Source organism: Pseudopipra pipra, chromosome 1, assembly GCF_036250125.1.
Source record: "Pseudopipra pipra isolate bDixPip1 chromosome 1, bDixPip1.hap1, whole genome shotgun sequence".
NCBI lineage: Eukaryota > Metazoa > Chordata > Aves > Passeriformes > Pipridae > Pseudopipra > Pseudopipra pipra.
Genome location: NC_087549.1, coordinates 70,972,474 through 70,989,584, shown reverse-complemented (window position 1 = coordinate 70,989,584; position 17,111 = coordinate 70,972,474). Strand labels below are relative to the sequence as shown.

General features: G+C 41.3%; 1 protein-coding gene across 10 annotated transcripts in view; it reads left to right on the top strand.

Moving 5' to 3' along the window:
- The first annotated feature begins 6,850 nt into the window (after positions 1-6,850).
- The window catches only part of IKZF1 (IKAROS family zinc finger 1), a 109,674-nt gene continuing 99,413 nt past the window's right edge, over positions 6,851-17,111 (top strand). The window contains exons 1-2 of one of the 10 annotated variants that reach the window (XM_064660613.1): positions 7,271-7,366; positions 11,126-11,206. In XM_064660613.1, coding sequence (XP_064516683.1) covers positions 11,185-11,206 — 22 coding nt within the window. In that variant the 5' untranslated portion in view covers positions 7,271-7,366; positions 11,126-11,184. Of the gene's footprint in view, positions 7,381-11,125; positions 11,207-17,111 lie in introns of all 10 variants that reach the window. The other 9 variants (XM_064660623.1, XM_064660679.1, XM_064660580.1 and 6 more) reach the window with 9 other exon arrangements.

Sequence of the window (17,111 nt, the reverse complement as noted above, 5' to 3'; positions counted from 1 at the left end):
CTGTCATGTGCAGTTTACCAGTGATGGCCAGTCAATTCAAGATAAAAAGCCTACCCAAGATCAGAAAGAATCCTGTCAGTTAACTAGGAACAGACCTGAAAGGTCTTTCCAATTTACCTACATCCTGCTCTCAGTTCTCTTAACCTTCATCTCATACACACACACTCCTTTGATATAGGGATAAGAGAGCCTTATTTTGTAGAGAAGTAAGAAAATCAAGAAGGAAAAGGGATAGACAAAACCTAAGTGCTCTTTTTATTATTCTGTATTGAAATTAAAATGTGAGCTAATTTCTTTTACTGCAGGCTCCAAGTTGCTCTTGCTGTTTCTCTGTTTGTCTAATTCCAGCTCTAACCTGAGAGCTATTACTATGAAATTTCATAGAACTTCCTCGGCTCATTTCCATATTTTTTTCCAGCCTTGCATGGAACAATTAAATAATTTGGGTAAGCAGTCACCCCAATCAAAATATTTTCCAGTTAATTAACAGATCAGATATCAGTGAAAAAAAGCATATAATTGTATTAGTCACTATCAGTTTGAGACAGTAAATATGCTAGTATGTACACATCTCAAATAATGACACAGCCAGCAGGTTGTTGATCAAACTAATTTACACTTTAAATAATTAGAGAATAAAGGAGAAATTACTGAAATGACTGAAGATTTTGTAGAAGGCAAGCCACATCACAAATGTAAGTGATTAAAAGGAAAAGCTTTAAGTGTCCACTGACTTCAGTGCTATGTAAATCAGGCTGCAGCTTTCTAACAGATAAAGATTAGGAGCATGGAGGGCAATACATGCTTAAACCAGAAGTGAGATGGAATTTAATTATTCAAATCAAAAACTGAGGTTAATTCTCCTTCCTGCAATACACATCAAGCTGCACAACTGCCAGCACATCCTGAAGTTGACCCTTTGGCCTGAAAGTTGCCTAGACACTGAGGCTGTGACCACGCTGGAGAAATAAAACACATCAAGAGTCACTTGATGGCACGTAGGTCAAGGAACAGCCAGTGTCTATACTGTTAACTTGACAAGACTCCAAAACAAGGATGCCACCGATAAGAAGAATTGGCAATTCATGCCTATTTCAAAATTTATGTCTGAGATATCTTTTGGTATGTGAAGAGGAATGCTGTTCACCATGGACCAGAAATATGCCAAACACCATTCTAAAAATCTAATAGTATGGCTGGTCCAGTTGTACAGCCAGGCACAGTGTCCAGTGGTATTTAATTAGCTCACATAGACACAACTACACAAATTTGCTTCAGAGCTTGCGCAGAATTACCTTATAAAGTGCATAAGCCAGATCAAGTTCCAGAAAGGAACGATAAAGAAACCGTTTTCATAAGCAGCCAGTCCCCTGAGAATTAGGATATGTCTTTGGGAAGAAGAGATATGGATAGGACTCATGGCTGCAATGGGAATAAGATGGCCATAGTCCTCAGAAAAGAATCACGGAGTCATAGGAAAATGTAGTTTGGAGTGGCATTCTGGAAGTCATCTGAATAAACTCCAGATTTAAAATTAGGCCAATGCTTAAGGCAAAATATGTTGCTCACAGCCTTCCCTAGCTGGATTATTAAAAATCTCCAAGAATGGAGACTCCACACACAACCTCTCTGAGCAACATGTTCCGGTGATTCCCAGCTCTCCTTGAGAGCATATTTTCCTTGTGTTGCCTTTGTTACGGTTTGTGACTACTGCTTCATGTTACTTGGCATTGCACCTCACAGAGACATCTGGCTCTGTCTATTCTGTAACCTGTCTGTTACACCCTCCCATCTGACTCCTTTCCTTCGCACTAAAGCAACACAGTTCCCAAGTCCTTAGATGATGTGCTCCAGCTCCACAACCATATCTGTGGCCCTCCTCTGGACAACCCTGTTTGTCAGTAGCAGCCTCCCTTATCTCCAGGCAGTTTGTGGTTTATCCAGGTTTGTTGAAACCTTTAAGCCAGAACTTCCAGACCACATAAAAAAGATGTGGGAAGGAGAGAGAAAAGAAGGCAAAGGTTCTTTTTTAGTAGAAAGACTCTTCCAGACTTTTTTTTTGTTGTAAAGGCTGTATTCCTAGTAAACAATAGGGTTTTATACAGACACAGTAAGTCTGCTAGTATTTGTGTGCATGTGTGTGCACATATATGTGTGTATGTAGATAGATAGATAGATAGATAGATAGATAGATAGATAGATAGATAGATAGATAGACAGACGTATATATCTATCTCCCACTACATGGGTTAAAGTAGCTACACACCAAATGTTTCAGACAGCCCAGCTTCAGGTTTTCACTTGTGCCTGCCATTCCTGCCTCTCTTTAGGCACTCTTCCCCACATTCCCTTTGTAAAAATTAGGGATGTGGTTTCCCCTATGAGATGAGGTTACCTCAAAATTTGACTTTGCGCTACCTTCAAGATACTTAGGCTCTTTTTCCTGTTCATCCTCGAGTGACTGCTCATTATAAAAGAATTTACTTACATACTTGTTTTTGCACTGCCCCAAGAGCAATATGGTACCTTGCAACCCTAAAGAAGCAATTCTGTAGCTTGGATGTTATTTTTCAGCCCAGGGTGTCAGCTGACTTGCAATAACTTACCTTCTTCCATATACTACTTTCTGACAGTGTGCTGTGAATTTCCTTCATATCAGCTACTCCTCACTCTAATTTACCTTTCAAGTGGGATAATGAAATGCTTTGCTACAGTCCAGCCATCTTTAAAAATAAAAAACCCCAACCCACTTCCTCAATTCTAGAGTACTGAATAGCAGAGAAAAGGAATCTAATATGACAGAGACAGTCTCCCACCATATTTGTAAAACTTTACCAGGAAGGAAATCCTGTCAATTTTCAAAAGTTCCTCATCCATCCAGACATTTCATTTAGACCTGTGTTTTTGTGTATAATAAATTGCTTCTAGTTGGCTGAAAATCATTTTTTAGCTCTTATCTCTGTGATCGTTTACCCCTGCTGTTCTTTAATGGCCTTCACCTCATTATGCAACTAGTCATTAAAAGCTTAGTATCCAGTACAATGGTAGCTTATGTAAAGTGATCTATGAGAGCTTTATATAGGCTTACCAGCCGCAGCCTTAATTTTACTCATTCGTCTTAATTTTTTGTAATCATTTTTTGTAAAAAGGGTATAATGTCAGGCATGCTTCCCTGCTACTGACAGATCCAATCTAGCAGATAATTACCATAAGGAAATTGATGTTTTAGTGTGCAGGGGAGAATTTAATTTACTCAGACATCCTACAGTACAATGCATTCCAAAAGATATGAGGATTTAAGTTTTTAAGAAATTAAATTTCACTATTTAACATGATTACTTATGTTGAACATCATTAACTAGCTCTTTTTTTTAACTGTTTGATATAATTACAAGAACAGTTATTTGGTCTAAAATCCAAAGTCGCCTTTAAATAAGGGTTAAGGATCCATGAAGTACAGAAAAGAAGGTTGCATTCTTTCTCTCTCCCTCTCCACCACCATCCTTCCAGCAACAGCATTAAAAAAATCTATAGAGATTAACTGAGCCAATGCATGAACTATAGAGCTTTTTCCAATGATGTTTTAATAGATCCTTTGTTATCGGCCCATTCCACCTCAACTCCATCGGTCAGGAAAGCCTCTTTAATCCTATTCACAAATACAAATCGCTTATAATGTTTCAAAAATGATAGAACATGAAAGAGTTGTTGAGATCCCAATTAAGCAAGGTGATTAATTTATATTTAATTTGGGGGTTTTGATTACTTTAATAGAAATCCATATGACAGATAAATTTAATTAATCTCAATAAAACTGTTTACTCTTCATGAGAAAGCATTCTTTCTAGCATACAGCATATGTACCTTGCAAGCAGAACACAGAAAGCATAACCAGGAAGGCCCAAAAGGTTGGGTCTTTTGAAAAATAAAATTTTTTAATCCTGAAAAGCCTTCCTGTATGAAGTCCAGAGGCTTTGCTTTGATCACTGAACTTCCTTATTGTTAATACTTCCATTGGAGAATTAGAGCAACTGAATTTTATAAGCCTTCTTTTTTCTTTTTTGTTTGTTTGAAGTTTTGCTAGATATTTTAAGACGATTTTTCCATGTTTCACTTTGTCATGAGGTTGTACAGTCAGAGAACAAAAAATACAAAACTGTCAAGAGTTTATGATAAGTATCTGTGAGATGCAGGATCTGTCAACAGAATTTGAATAGCATCTGCACAACTATTGTACATATAGAGCTAATGCTGATTTAAAATACTGTCTTAGGACACAGTTTTCATTCTGGATTGAAGTGCCCTCTCCAAAGACAGGAATCCCCTATCTCATGACACTCTAGAAATTATGCTGGTCAAAACCTTGACTGACACCCCATTAGAGGCACAGCCAGGACAGGGGACCTTTGTTAGCCTGGAACAGGAGAAAGCTCCTGACCACCCACGGTCTGATGAGCATATCTATATGGTTCAGAGGACTTCTGATCAGACATTATTTTCCCTTATTCTTTATTATTTAAATAAAAAACACTAAAAACAAATAAAAATTTATTTTAGTATGAATAGAATAAGACCACCTATTAGTGCTTTCGATAGTATACTTTAAAAATAGATTCTGTCTCTTCTTGAAACAGCTTTGTCAAAGACATGCTTTTCATATTTGCAGAAGAGAAGCTAAGAAACTGTAAACAGGAGGAGAGAATTACGTGACTCAATATTATTTCTAAAAATGTAAAACTGTGCCATTTTTAGTTACAGCCATAGATACACGACGTAAAATGGAAAGAGCATAATGTCAGCAATGACATCAGCTCTCACTTCAAATCAGTTGTTTTTATGAAGAACTGTGCTTGTAAGAATGCCCCAAAATGCAGAAAAGGGACAGTCAATAACAGCAGAAGCACAGAGGATATGACAATGTGCTCTTACGCAGTCTGAAGGGACTGCACATCATTAGAGTCAACATCTCTCCCAGGTCACTCTTTACCTGGAGGCGACAGCTAATAGGGATGGAGGAAGCAAGAGGGAACATCAGTGGCTATGGCAGACAGTGCTTGCTGCGATGGTCTTCTGAGAAATTTCTCTTCCAAGTGAGTAGGTCCACTTACCATGGAAAATATTTTCTCCCTAGTTTTCAGTCATGATCTAGATTCTGCTAGTAAAATTCTTCTACAGAATTTCTTAGGAAGTTAAAACAGAAAAACAGTAGTTTAAAAGGAATTTTGTCACTTTCTGTAGATTGCCAAAGTCCACCAGCTTGCATAAGAATCCCTTGCTCTGAGTAGAGATCCTGCCTGGTAGGTATTTGACTGAGCTTGGCTTGTCTGTGATTATAAAAGTGGGAGTCCTTAGCAGCTGAGGAGATGAGCAGCTGGGGGAGGTACATATAAGATATGTGCAAACACAACAAGGCCTCACTCACATAGGTGTTTGCAGTCTTTAAGAAATCAAAGTCTCAAAACTTTCAAAATAATTAGAGGAAAAACTACGAAATTCAACAGGCCCTCAGTCAGTGTCCCTGACTGTACTTTCTGAATCATTGGCTACCTTAGAAAGTCTAGACAGGAACTCAGCAAGCGTAGACATCTAGCTGTGCCTTTGCTGGGCACTGCCCCTCCTCCTCTCAGGCATTTGATTCTCAATAGGCACCTTACAAACTTACATATACAGTATCTGTATCTGCACAGTGCAGACTTATACATAATTATGCACATTTTTACTATATATATGGATAAACATATATAGAAAAGCATACATAATGTCAAAAGTATGCACTTTATACTCTCTCTATATAAAAGTATATAAACGCACACTCTAGCTGTTTACTAAAGCATGCAGACACATGTCAAGTCCAACCCAGCAGCCTTTAAGCCTAGGCAAAATTCTGCTCTTTTACAAGACACTTTTTAGAACGACTTTTTTTTTTAACTTACACTATTCCCAGAGCAGTGAAAAAGCAGTGAAATTGTTTTATTCTGTTTTGAGGTCGGGGTTTTTTTGACATAGGGGAGTGTGTTTTCCTTTCCTCTTATTCTCAGAAGCGAGTTTTACCTCATAATTCCAAAAAGTTGTAGCTTCACACAGAGGCCAGGCATGGAAATTTTTAACCCGAAGGGTGAAAGTCTGAGCAAGCAGTTTAGGTGGGTGACTGAGAAGAGTGCGTTAGAGTGGAAATTATTGTGCAACAGTAACAGAGAGACATAGGGAGAGTCCTATAATAGACTAATTTATTAATAAGAATATGTCACAGGGTATGCTGTATCCTTTCAGTATCTAACAAAAACCCCTAACTTCCACTGAACGATAATCAGAGACCATTTTTAAAACCCATGGGTGCTCTTGTTATCTTTTTGGTTTTTTTTGGTTTGGTTTGATTTTGGATTTTGTTTGTTTTTCTGAAAGAGCAAACAGTTTGATGTCACTGTTTATAGTCAGAGAAGGAAAGGTGGCATCCCCTACACCTGTGCAGAGTCGGGACCAGACTATCAGGGATTTCTCTGGGATACCTGAGTCTCACCTCTCTGCCTGAGATCTGGGAACTCCTGGTGTTCAGAAGACATCAGGATATCATTCACAAAACAATTCCATAAAGTAAAAACATGTAGTCCACAATACCCTTTGGCTAGAGCTTCATGCAGCGGTGCCTGTCACTGCACACTGTGGACAGCCAGCGACATACCCAAAGGGAGCATTTTTTGGGGTGGAAAATGGATTTGAAAGGCAGATTTGGGAACTACAAGAAAGTTAGTTGCTTCTCACTCAGGAAGGACAGAGAGCTTCTCATCTTGCTTCTTTATAAGGAGACAGCAAATATGCTGGCTTTAGGATAAGCTCCTGGAAATGGAAGGCCTCCCTCCTGCCTGCCTGCCATGCCACAGCCATACATCTCACCCTGCTGGGCGGTGGCTCCTGAGGAGGTGTTGGGACAAGTGCACGGCCATGACAGTGACACCTCACCACCTCCGGGGCAGTGCCCCGACTGAGGCGCTGTGAGCCTGCCTGGGCTCTCCTGCTGCCCTGGGGGGCAGCCATTTTGCAGCAGTGACAAACCACGCACTGGCATTAATTGACCCCTCTGGGAGTTCCTGTACAATGATGTCAGAGCACTGATGGGTCTCAGTGGGCCTGAGCAGCTTCATCTGGGGACTTCACCCACCACTGTGCCCACAGGCCAGGGCTCCTTTGTGGGCACCCAGGCAGCCCCAGCAGGGCTGTGCCCGACTGTGCCAAGCGGAGCTGCCGTCAGGCCCTGGGTGACCGCACCCTGTGGGGCAGCAGGTGAGCCCCGGCCAGCCTGTGCTGAGGTGCTGTGGCACTGGAGAGCAGGGTGCGGGAAACTCCATCCCGAGCAGCACAGATCTCCCAGGTATATGCCCAAAGGTATGTACTTTGTATTGTTGGGGTTTTTTTTAAGGTATGGGCTTCTGGAAAGCTTACTTGAAAGTTTCTGTTAAGATAGTCTTTGAAAAATTGCCCTATAACAGGTTCTTCCTTAAGGCTTTCTCTGAGTTAAATTCGTTTCATAGAATCATAGAATCATAGAATAGACTGGGTTGGAAAAGACCTCCAAGATCATCAAGTCCAACCTCTGATCCAACTCCAATTACTATATCATGGTACTAAGGGCCACGTCCAATCTCTTTTTAAAAACCTCCAGGGATGGTGAATCCACCACCTCTCTGGGTAGGCCGTTCCAATGCCTGATAACCCTCTCTGTAAAGAATTTCTTCCTAACATCTAACCTAAACCTCCCCTGGCAGAGCTTGAGCCCATGTCCCCTTGTCCTATTGTTGGTTGCCTGGGAGAAGAGACCAAGTTTCAATGCTGGTTTTCCTGTCACTAAGTAAATGAGCTTGTGGCTTTAATTTAATAATTATGTTTTCTTGTAGCTGAGGATGTCTAATATAATAGAGGGTGGTTGAGTTTTTCTCTTCAGCTGTGAACCCCCGTGTTTTCCCTGGAGCCTCCCCCAGCAGTCCTAACAAGGAAATGTAGGGCAGCGCCGCCATTTTCCAAAGAGGCAGCAGTCGCCAGCCCCCATTCTGTGAATAATTGCACATACGCTTAACTTCATTACATTAGAAGTCTCTGTTAATTGAAATAATGTTGTTTATCCCAGTAAACAGGTACATAAGCAGGCCTACCAAATCGCTAGATAATCCCCTTTCCAGATATTTTGACTTTGCTGGTGAGGAACTGGTGAGGGAGAGGGATGGCCTCAATGAGGCTGCAGGGCTGCCTGAGGGAAGGGAGCTTTCCCAAGTGCTGGGGAAGCTTGAGATTGGGATTCATTGCCACTTTCCTCCATGACATTATCAGCACAGCCAGGCTGACAAGCCTTCCGGTGCCATACGGTTGCTCCAGGAAAACCAGTCAAAGCAGAAAATGCATCAGTGCCCCACATTTGACATAGCCTTCATCCCTGAACCGTAACTACTTGTCTGTAAATTCCTGACTCAAGGAAGAGGCAGTAAGGGATGATTGAGGTTTGGGGAAGGACGTGAGCGCACTGATGGTGTGGGAAAGATTGCAACCTAAGTGGTGAACCTTGACAACTTTGAGAAAGAGGGAGATGTGGTTGGAAAATGCAACAACTGGGGGAAGAAGTGGAGATGAGGATAAAATGGCTGATGACAACAGGGGAGTGGTAAAGGGAAGAGCTGTAGAGGTGAACGTGACTTAAGGGGCAGAGCACAAATATTTCTTTGTTAAAGAAAAGAAGCAAGTGGCTGGGTGTAGGTAAACAGGTAGGAAAGGGTAGGTTTATGGGGTTACTATGTAAAAGTTGTTACGAAGGGCAAAGGCAAAATTCTCATGGTTTTATAAATAGATGTTCTTGGGTTTACAGGAAACCAAGAAAATCTATGGACAAACTTTGTTACTAGTGAATTCGTTGTTAACCATTGATTGCAGAGTTGGGCAAATACTGACCACCTAAAATCACGCACACATTATCTAGAGACGACTCCACTGAAAAATTCAAGAGTGTGTATCATCCCCCCCACTCCCCAAACCAAAACATAAAAAACCCCAAAACAGCAACCTCAGCCTCACTAAGTTGTCTGACATGCCATGAAGCTAGACATAGGAATTGGTTTGGAGTTTTGTTTCGTTTTGTTTTCTGCTTTGGACCTTAGCCTCAAGAGGTGGAGGGAAAAATATCATACATCTAAGAACTAAAACTGGAAGAGAGTGCTTCTGTCCCAGCAACCACCATACTGTTTGGTGTGAACATCTATAATAACTTACATGCTTGCTGTTCTGAACTCTGCCAGCTGAAGTGAGCAGTGGGTTATATCACTACCACCTTGCTATTTTTAAGTATTCTTTTTTGTTAAAGAGACTGAGTAGTCTTTTCTTTCAGGTGTGTATGGTAGTTAGGAGTTGGAAAAATAATTGTTCTGATAAACTGCATGAGTAATACTTGGATGTAAGGTGGACTTAACAATGATGTGGCCTAAAGCCTTACCTCTTCTTCTTCCAAAGACATGATTTTAAAATGATGGCAAAAAAGCCTCCTGAGGAGGGACCTGTCCATTTAGCATTCTTACATCCAGTTAAATATTCTGATTTATTTGTGTTAGAACTTCATTTAATTGTGGTGTGGCCAACCAGCAGAAAGGCTGTTGCTGACTTCCGTGGGCTTGGAACAGGCCCATTTGCTGGCAGATAGATCAGGTACTTGAACCATGTCTGCATTGAAACCAGAGCCAAAGGAATAATATCACATTATCATATCAACTGATAGAGAAGACTGACCAGCTAGTTTCTCACTAAAGACACAGAATTCATGCGGTGGAATCCCCAGAGCAGTCAGTTTGCTGCAAGCTATGCAAGTAAGTGAAAAAGAGCCAAACAAGTGGATTGGTAGCTAGGTGCCAGAGAGTAGATAACTGCTTAGGATAGTTCTTCAGTGGGAAACTTAGTTGTTTTTTAAGGAAATCCATCTTTGTAGCCAAAAAAGGAAAATATTACAAAAAAAAAACAACAAAACAAAACAAAACAAAAAAAAAGCAGGGCTTCCCATAAAACTGTTCTGATAAGCACCTTGTCTTAACATGGGATGCAGGAAGGGATCACATGGAATTGAGGTGGTTTGCATCCCTCCATACCAAAGTGCCAAAGAAAGCCCACAGCTCAGCAGTTCCCTTCACGTCAGAGGAATGCTGGGTTGGAGTGAAGCCAGCATAGTAGCTCTGTTATGCTGTCTGTCTGGTGAAAGAGGAGCCACGGCCAGAGATGTGCTGTATAAAGATTCTTCCCACTGGCAGAATGAGCAGAGCCCAGAGCGAGCTGTATGGACTCTGCACAGCAGTTGGGATGTGCTGTGAATGATCACAGCTCCAGCTCTGTCTTGATTCAGCCAAGCTTGAGTACCCAATAACACTGTAACCAAGTCAGCAAAGCATCAATCGACGTGGGCTATACAGATCTGCCCTGGAGTCCCAGGGGCAGCCAGAGCAAGCCTGCGCTGAAGTCTCTGTTGCTGTTGTGGCACCGCTGGGCTTAAGCTGCCTTGGTTAGGTCAGTCCATACTTAGATGGCTATATCTCCACCTGCAAATGCAAACATGCCCTGTGAGTTATTAGAGGGGCTCCCTTGCACCAGCAATTCTGACTTAATGTCAGTTGTTCCTCTCAGCCATACTCTAGCATGATCCCACCAAACGCCAGCCCACACTGCAAAATCTCAGGTGTACTAGAAACATTACTGTAGTAAAATGAAGTGTACTCTTCATGTTTTCTTTTATTATCTCAATTTCAGTGTGAAAGAAATCTAAAACTTCTGGTTTATCTCTGAGATTTGGCTTTCTTCTTTGTTACTGTGTTTGGTTTTGGCAAATTATACGAAAAGAGGCTCTTGACGATGAACTTGTCCTTCCTAGCTCTAAATACAAGTTTCCTCAGACTGCCTGTCTTTTTAAGATCAACTTGACATAAGTTTAATGCTTGTACTGAACAGTGCAGTGTTTTCTTTCTGTTGAACAGGAGAGAATTAATGAGCAAAAGCAGAGCTCAAAGGCTCACTGGAATTTTTATCAGAACCCTATCTAAATTTTAATAGCAGAAATCGTTAAAAATCCTGCTACCTATTGAGATTTTCTCTACTTCCTTTTTTCAAACAGGCTGATGTATTTCTAGAAAAATCTTTCCCACACAGACTTCCTATTCCAAACTGAAAAGAATGTGGCACAGATTTCTTCTTGGTAAGTGTGTACACAGGCAAGTTACTTGGCTTCCCTTTTCAGGGAAATCTCTGCCTTTGTTTAAAAGCACATGTTCTCTGAGCAGATTGTAACTTACATTTTCAGGGTACCATCTGTGCTTTATCTTGTAATTTCTGGAGGGGATGAGGTACACTTATATGTTTGTGTTAAATTTTCAAAACTTAACATACAAGAGGGTCAGGCTGTTCTTTCACTGAAAATTTGAGATTTTTCAACTTATAGAAACTGATTAAACTGCATTTTATCCTGATGATCTGTAACCAAGTTTGATTTTCTTTGATCATGCAGATAAATATTAATGATAAGCAGAACCAAAGAAATAGATTGGTATCTTGTCACTCGAGTGCTTGATCTGAAACCTTGTGGTCAAGCCTTTGCCCTTGGTTAGGCTCATATTTCATCCATAGTTTCTGTGTTTATGACAGAAGGGTAATAAGAACCTCTGCCTCTTGATACCTCCTCAAAGCAGCTATTTGAAATAGTTACTCTCACAGCACATATTTTGGAGGGGAGGGGACAAAGAACAGAATCTCATCAATTGAGATATGATTTATTTTATTTTAAGAAGGTTTTGCTATTGTTATACAAATATATGCATAATATTTATAAATGTATATATACACAAATGCAATTTCACACTTTAGACAATGCATTTATTGGCTTTAATGCATTTAATGAAAAAATGTGATTTAATTCAAAGGGGTTTTCTGTTTATTAAATGAAATAGTATCTCCCTCTTCTGTGTGTTTTAGCATCCACCCTTTGCATCACAGAGACAGTTTTCAATATTGTGATTTTTCTGTTACTAGCTGTCTCACTGAACAAAACTGGAGTATGTGAGAACTCTTACTGTAAACCAGAGATTTCTGAGCAATATCATATTCAAGAATTAGGCATGCCTATAGAGTGTCTTTTAGTGGTCTGATGATCATTACTGTTGCAGTGGAGGAAATTACTATATTCCTTACTCAAAACATTCCTACAAAGTCAAGCATGACTATCAACGGTACATTTATACATGCAAAAGAAGCCTACAAAATGTAGGTGTTCCCCTTACATCAGCTTATATCCTGTTGACAACTCAAATGACACTAGGCCCATTTATTAGTTTCTAGTGGTTTAACTGACAACTTTTGGTCTCGTAAAATATACTATAAATACTATCTGTAGCACAGCCTTGCTGTTCAGTGGTACACCAAGAGTTCAGATGGTTGAGAATACTGTTTCCCAATGGGAAATGTGGCATTTGGCAATCGTTTATTCCGGTTTCCTTTGAGGATGTGAAGGAAAGGTTTTACCAAAGTAATCCCTGCGTAAAAAGCAAGCAAAAAAATGATTAATACCAAAGCGCTGGACTATAGAATGAATGCTAAAGTGCAAAATTTATTACACCTTAAAAGTAGATAGGGTGATTGCATACTTTTACCTCTACAGGGAAATACATGTTTGTGCTTTCCACACATGAGCTTGGTGGGAAAATTGCATGGGATTGATTTCATGAGTTTGGAAGTAAGCCCTGGTGTTGAGAATGACTTCACAGCCCCAACTCTGAACTCACTTGGCAATGTGGATGTAGGAACCTCTTGCTCCCAGTGAAGTCAGTCCTGCCAGTGGTTACAACACAAAGAGGGTTTGGCTCAGAAAGGACAAGTTGTGATATAATGAAGTCTCCCCATGGGGCAAAAAAACCCTGAATTTGTTTTCATCTGGAACAGGACAGTTTGTAGAGAGGGAGGAAAAACAGCCCAAGCACTTACTCCTCTTGGTTCCTCTAGAGCTATCTCATCAGGAAAAGCAGGGAAATGAAGAAAGATTGTGAAGTGCAAGTTCAGCCAATGCAAGATTAACACATCTGCTGATCTTTAATCTCGTTTTTCCAGTTCCGTGTTCCTCAACTGCAGAGAGTTTATAGTTGATCTTCCTTTCTTCTTGGTCTCCTTCTTAAGAACATGAGGGTTATGGGGCTGTGCTCTTATACCACCTTAGGCAGCAGGCAAATTGCTTGGTGACTTTTGGGTAAAGCTGACATGATGTAGGGATCAAAAGCATGTTAACTTCCTACCAGCCATTCTAGAGAATTCATGTCTGTACATAGAAAAGAGTCTGAACTGAGAGAAAGCAGAGAGAGGTTGGGTCCTGCCCAAACTACTGGCAGAGTGCAGGTCACCAGGCAGCATGTGCTCATCCCTGGGCTGCCAACATGTGTCACACAGAGGCAGCCACTGAGCACACTGCCTCCATCTCGACTAAGTGGTCAAGGGATGTGGGAAGAGAGCAGGAAGAGGGGAGTGACAGAGAGGCACACAGGAAGGTCAAAGTGGCTTAGGAGGGACTGGGTTTTGTAGGCCTGGGACATGTGAGGAATGGGGTACTTCATTCAAGAGGAAAAGATGTTTCATACTCAAAGAACCTTTTTTTTTAATCTATACTACATATTCTGTTTCTTCTTCACAGTTTTTTTTTACATGACCTTTTCTCTGCCCACACTCATTAACCAAGCCTGTGACAGCACGGAGTTACTAGTTTGGGTGGGCTGTACATTTACCTCTGAAAGATTCTAGCTATCACTTAGAAAAATGAATTAAAACTCTCATGTGAAGATGCAGAAGCAATAAACAAACAGTTAAATGCTGATGTCAGAATAAGACATGAGACCACAACCACCTTTTTTCAGTCTCAGAGTAATAGCCTCCCTGCTGAAGCAAACAAAAAATGTGTTGCCTATGCAGATAAGAGAACCTTAAACCACCTTTGAAACTGTGATTCAGCACACTGAAGTTACTACTGTTTTACAAGAAGGTGCTGACTCATTTACTAACTTCAAGCAAAACAATATAGAAGTGTCACTCTTTTTCTCCAGAAAAATTTAGACATTACTGTCAGTAGCAATCACAGAATCACAGAATGGGCCAGGTTGGAATGGACCACATCATTTGGTCCAACCTCCCTACTCAAGCAGGGTCATCCTAGAGCACATGGCATAGGATTGCCATTAATCACAATCACAAGTAAAGAATGGCCAGAAATGTCTTTTGGGATGGCAAATCATAAAATCGTAGAATCAGCCGGGTTGGAAAGGACCTCTGAGATCATCAAGCCCAACCCTTGATCCAACACTGCCGTGGTTCCTAGACCATGGCACTCAGTGCCACATCCAGTCTCATCTTAAAAACCTCCAAGGACGGACAATCCACCACTTCCCTGGGCAGCCCATTCCAATGCCTGATTACCCTCTCTGTAAAGAATTTCTTCCTAATATCTAACCTAAACCTCCCCTGGCACAGCTTAAAACCATGCCCTCTTGTCTTACTGATAGCTGCCTGGAAGAAGAGACCAACCTCCACCTGGCTACAACCTCCTTTCAGGTAGTTGTAGAGAGTGATGAGGTCTCCTCTGAGCGTCCTCTTCTCCAGGCTAAACAACTTCAGCTCTCTCAGCCTCTCCTCACAGGAATTGTGTTTGAGTCCCTTCACCAGCCTTGTTGCTCTTCTCTGGACCTGCTTCAGCACCTCAATATCCTTCCTGAACTGAGGGGCCCAGAACTGCACACAGTACTCCAGGTGTGGCCTCACCAGTGCCAAGTACAGGGGAAGAATCACTTCCCTGGGCCTGTTGGCCACACTGTTCCTGATCCAGGCCAGGATGTCATTGGCCTTCTTGGCCACCTGGGCACACTGCTGGCTCATGTTCAGCTTCTTGTCAATCCAAACTGCCAGATCCCTTTCTGCCTGGCTGCTCCCCAGCCACTCTGTCCCCAGCCTGTAGCGCTGCAGGGGGTTGTTGTGGCCAAAGTGCAGGACCCGGCACTTGGCCTTGTTGAACCTCATCCCATTAGAATCAGCCCAACTCTCCAGCCTATCCAGGTCCCTCTGCAGAGTCCTCCTGCCTTCCAGCTTATCAACACTCCCCACCAACTTGGTGTCATCTGCAAATTTGCTGATGATTCTATGCTCAACAAAGCTGAGTGGCCTGTGTTGGGAATTACAAACAAATCCAATCACAGGTAACAAGAGAGGCATCTGTTCACCCATGTTCTAGAAGCTTGTTCTCTTGTAGTCTGATGAGGAAGAAAAGAGATTGATCAAACTTTGAATGTTGTCCCAAGGAACCATTAGAAACAGAGAGAAGACAGTCAGAAACAGGTTCGAAGGTATTCTTTCTGCGGTTTCATGATTTTTAACATAAACTGACAGGTTAGGTCAATGGCCAGCTTTTTTTTTTTCCCCCCCTTCTTCATGGCAGCAAAGAGATTAAGTCTGTCCCTGCAGAGATCTACAGAATTCAGGAAATGTCTATAAAAATGTATTTCATAAGATTTTTACTGTGAGGCTTTTTTCATCAAAAATAACATGCTAACTGAGAGTTAAATTTGTTCAGATTTCCTAACAGTGAATGCACTAGAAATCTAGGAAATGCCAGTTAAGCATTCATTAGTACCCGGACAGTCAGTCCCAGTTGATGCAGCATTCAGCATGGCTCTTTGATTCTATCCAGGTGAAGAATACTGCCCGTTCAGCACATGACCACCCACACTGCAAACCTCCAGTTACTTCCACGCACATCCAAATTGACTCCAGCTTCAGTAATGTGAGATATCATACGGAAAAAAAGGGCTTGCACTGTGTGAATGCAGAGGCTGCCTGGAAGTTTTGAGCTGTTTGAATATGAAGGCAGTGCTATGGAATCCTCCACTACCTGTACCTTGCTTCCTGATTTCACACCTCCTCATAGGTTAAATACCTATTCAGTAATTTTGAAGCCTACCTGTGGTTTCCTTGTCTTTTAATAGAAAATTTATTGGAATGGATGCCAGAGCACTACTGTAGAGAGATGCTTGGCTACACATTTCTGGGTTTGTATAGTTGGTAAGGGCATTTTCTCAAAACTGGCATTGTGTCCATGTGAGACAACTGCAATTCAGTTTGTGTACAAGGATGTAGCCCTAACTAACTCCAAAAATGTTTTGGAAAGAGATGAGCTTGTTTTTATAGGTAACTTTTTGGATGAAACTCTTCAAGAATTTGAAAGCAAAGACACGTGGTAGGATGTCTCATGCTCCTTCCCCGAGACTTAAATAATATTTACCTCAAAACTGCTTTTCTTTCTTGTAAGTTAAACCAAAGCAGGGCAGGTATGGAAACCATGAGCAATGATCAATTAGCAAACATTGCTCTTGTTCTTCCTCTAGATCATACCCAGGGAAACTGTCTCCTCAGCAGACCTGGGCAGTGGACTCAAAGTGCTCGCTCTGCATCTCTCATAGTAGGGCCTAAACTCGCGTTTTCTGTATTCTAGCTGAGCAATTTATTTAACATATGTAAAATGATCCTACTACCGCCATTTGTTCTTTTGTATAGGACTGACTATGCTAAAAGCCGCTGACTAGAAGTAATATGAATCCCACCATGGCTTGGCGGGAGTGAAGTGCGTAGCTGCCCAGAGGAATCAGGGCTCTAGCAGTTGTAAGGCGTGCCTGGAGATCAGGGCTTTGCCTGCATGAAACAAAAGTATCTGTAGGGTTAGTTAGGTGTTGAGTGTAGTGGATGCCAATAGCATATATATGCTGTATTTGTGTGCCCCAGTGTCTCCCATGAATCCAGCCCAAAGCTTTCCTACATTGCCTTGGCAAAGTGCCTCGAGTCAAACTAATTGAGAGATGAGAAGCTAGGCTACTTTTTATGCTTTTTACTTAAAGTTCCCTGAAGTGCTAATTATTATATAGCAATAATAACTCATTGGTCTATTTACAGGACTTTTCATCATTAGAGCCCAACATTGGTTTTAGGGAAACTAAGGCAAAAAAGCACATATTTGCCCAAATTCTCACATCTAGTGAGGCTTAACACTAAAGGCAGCTCTGCTTTGTATATTGACTTTTCTCTCC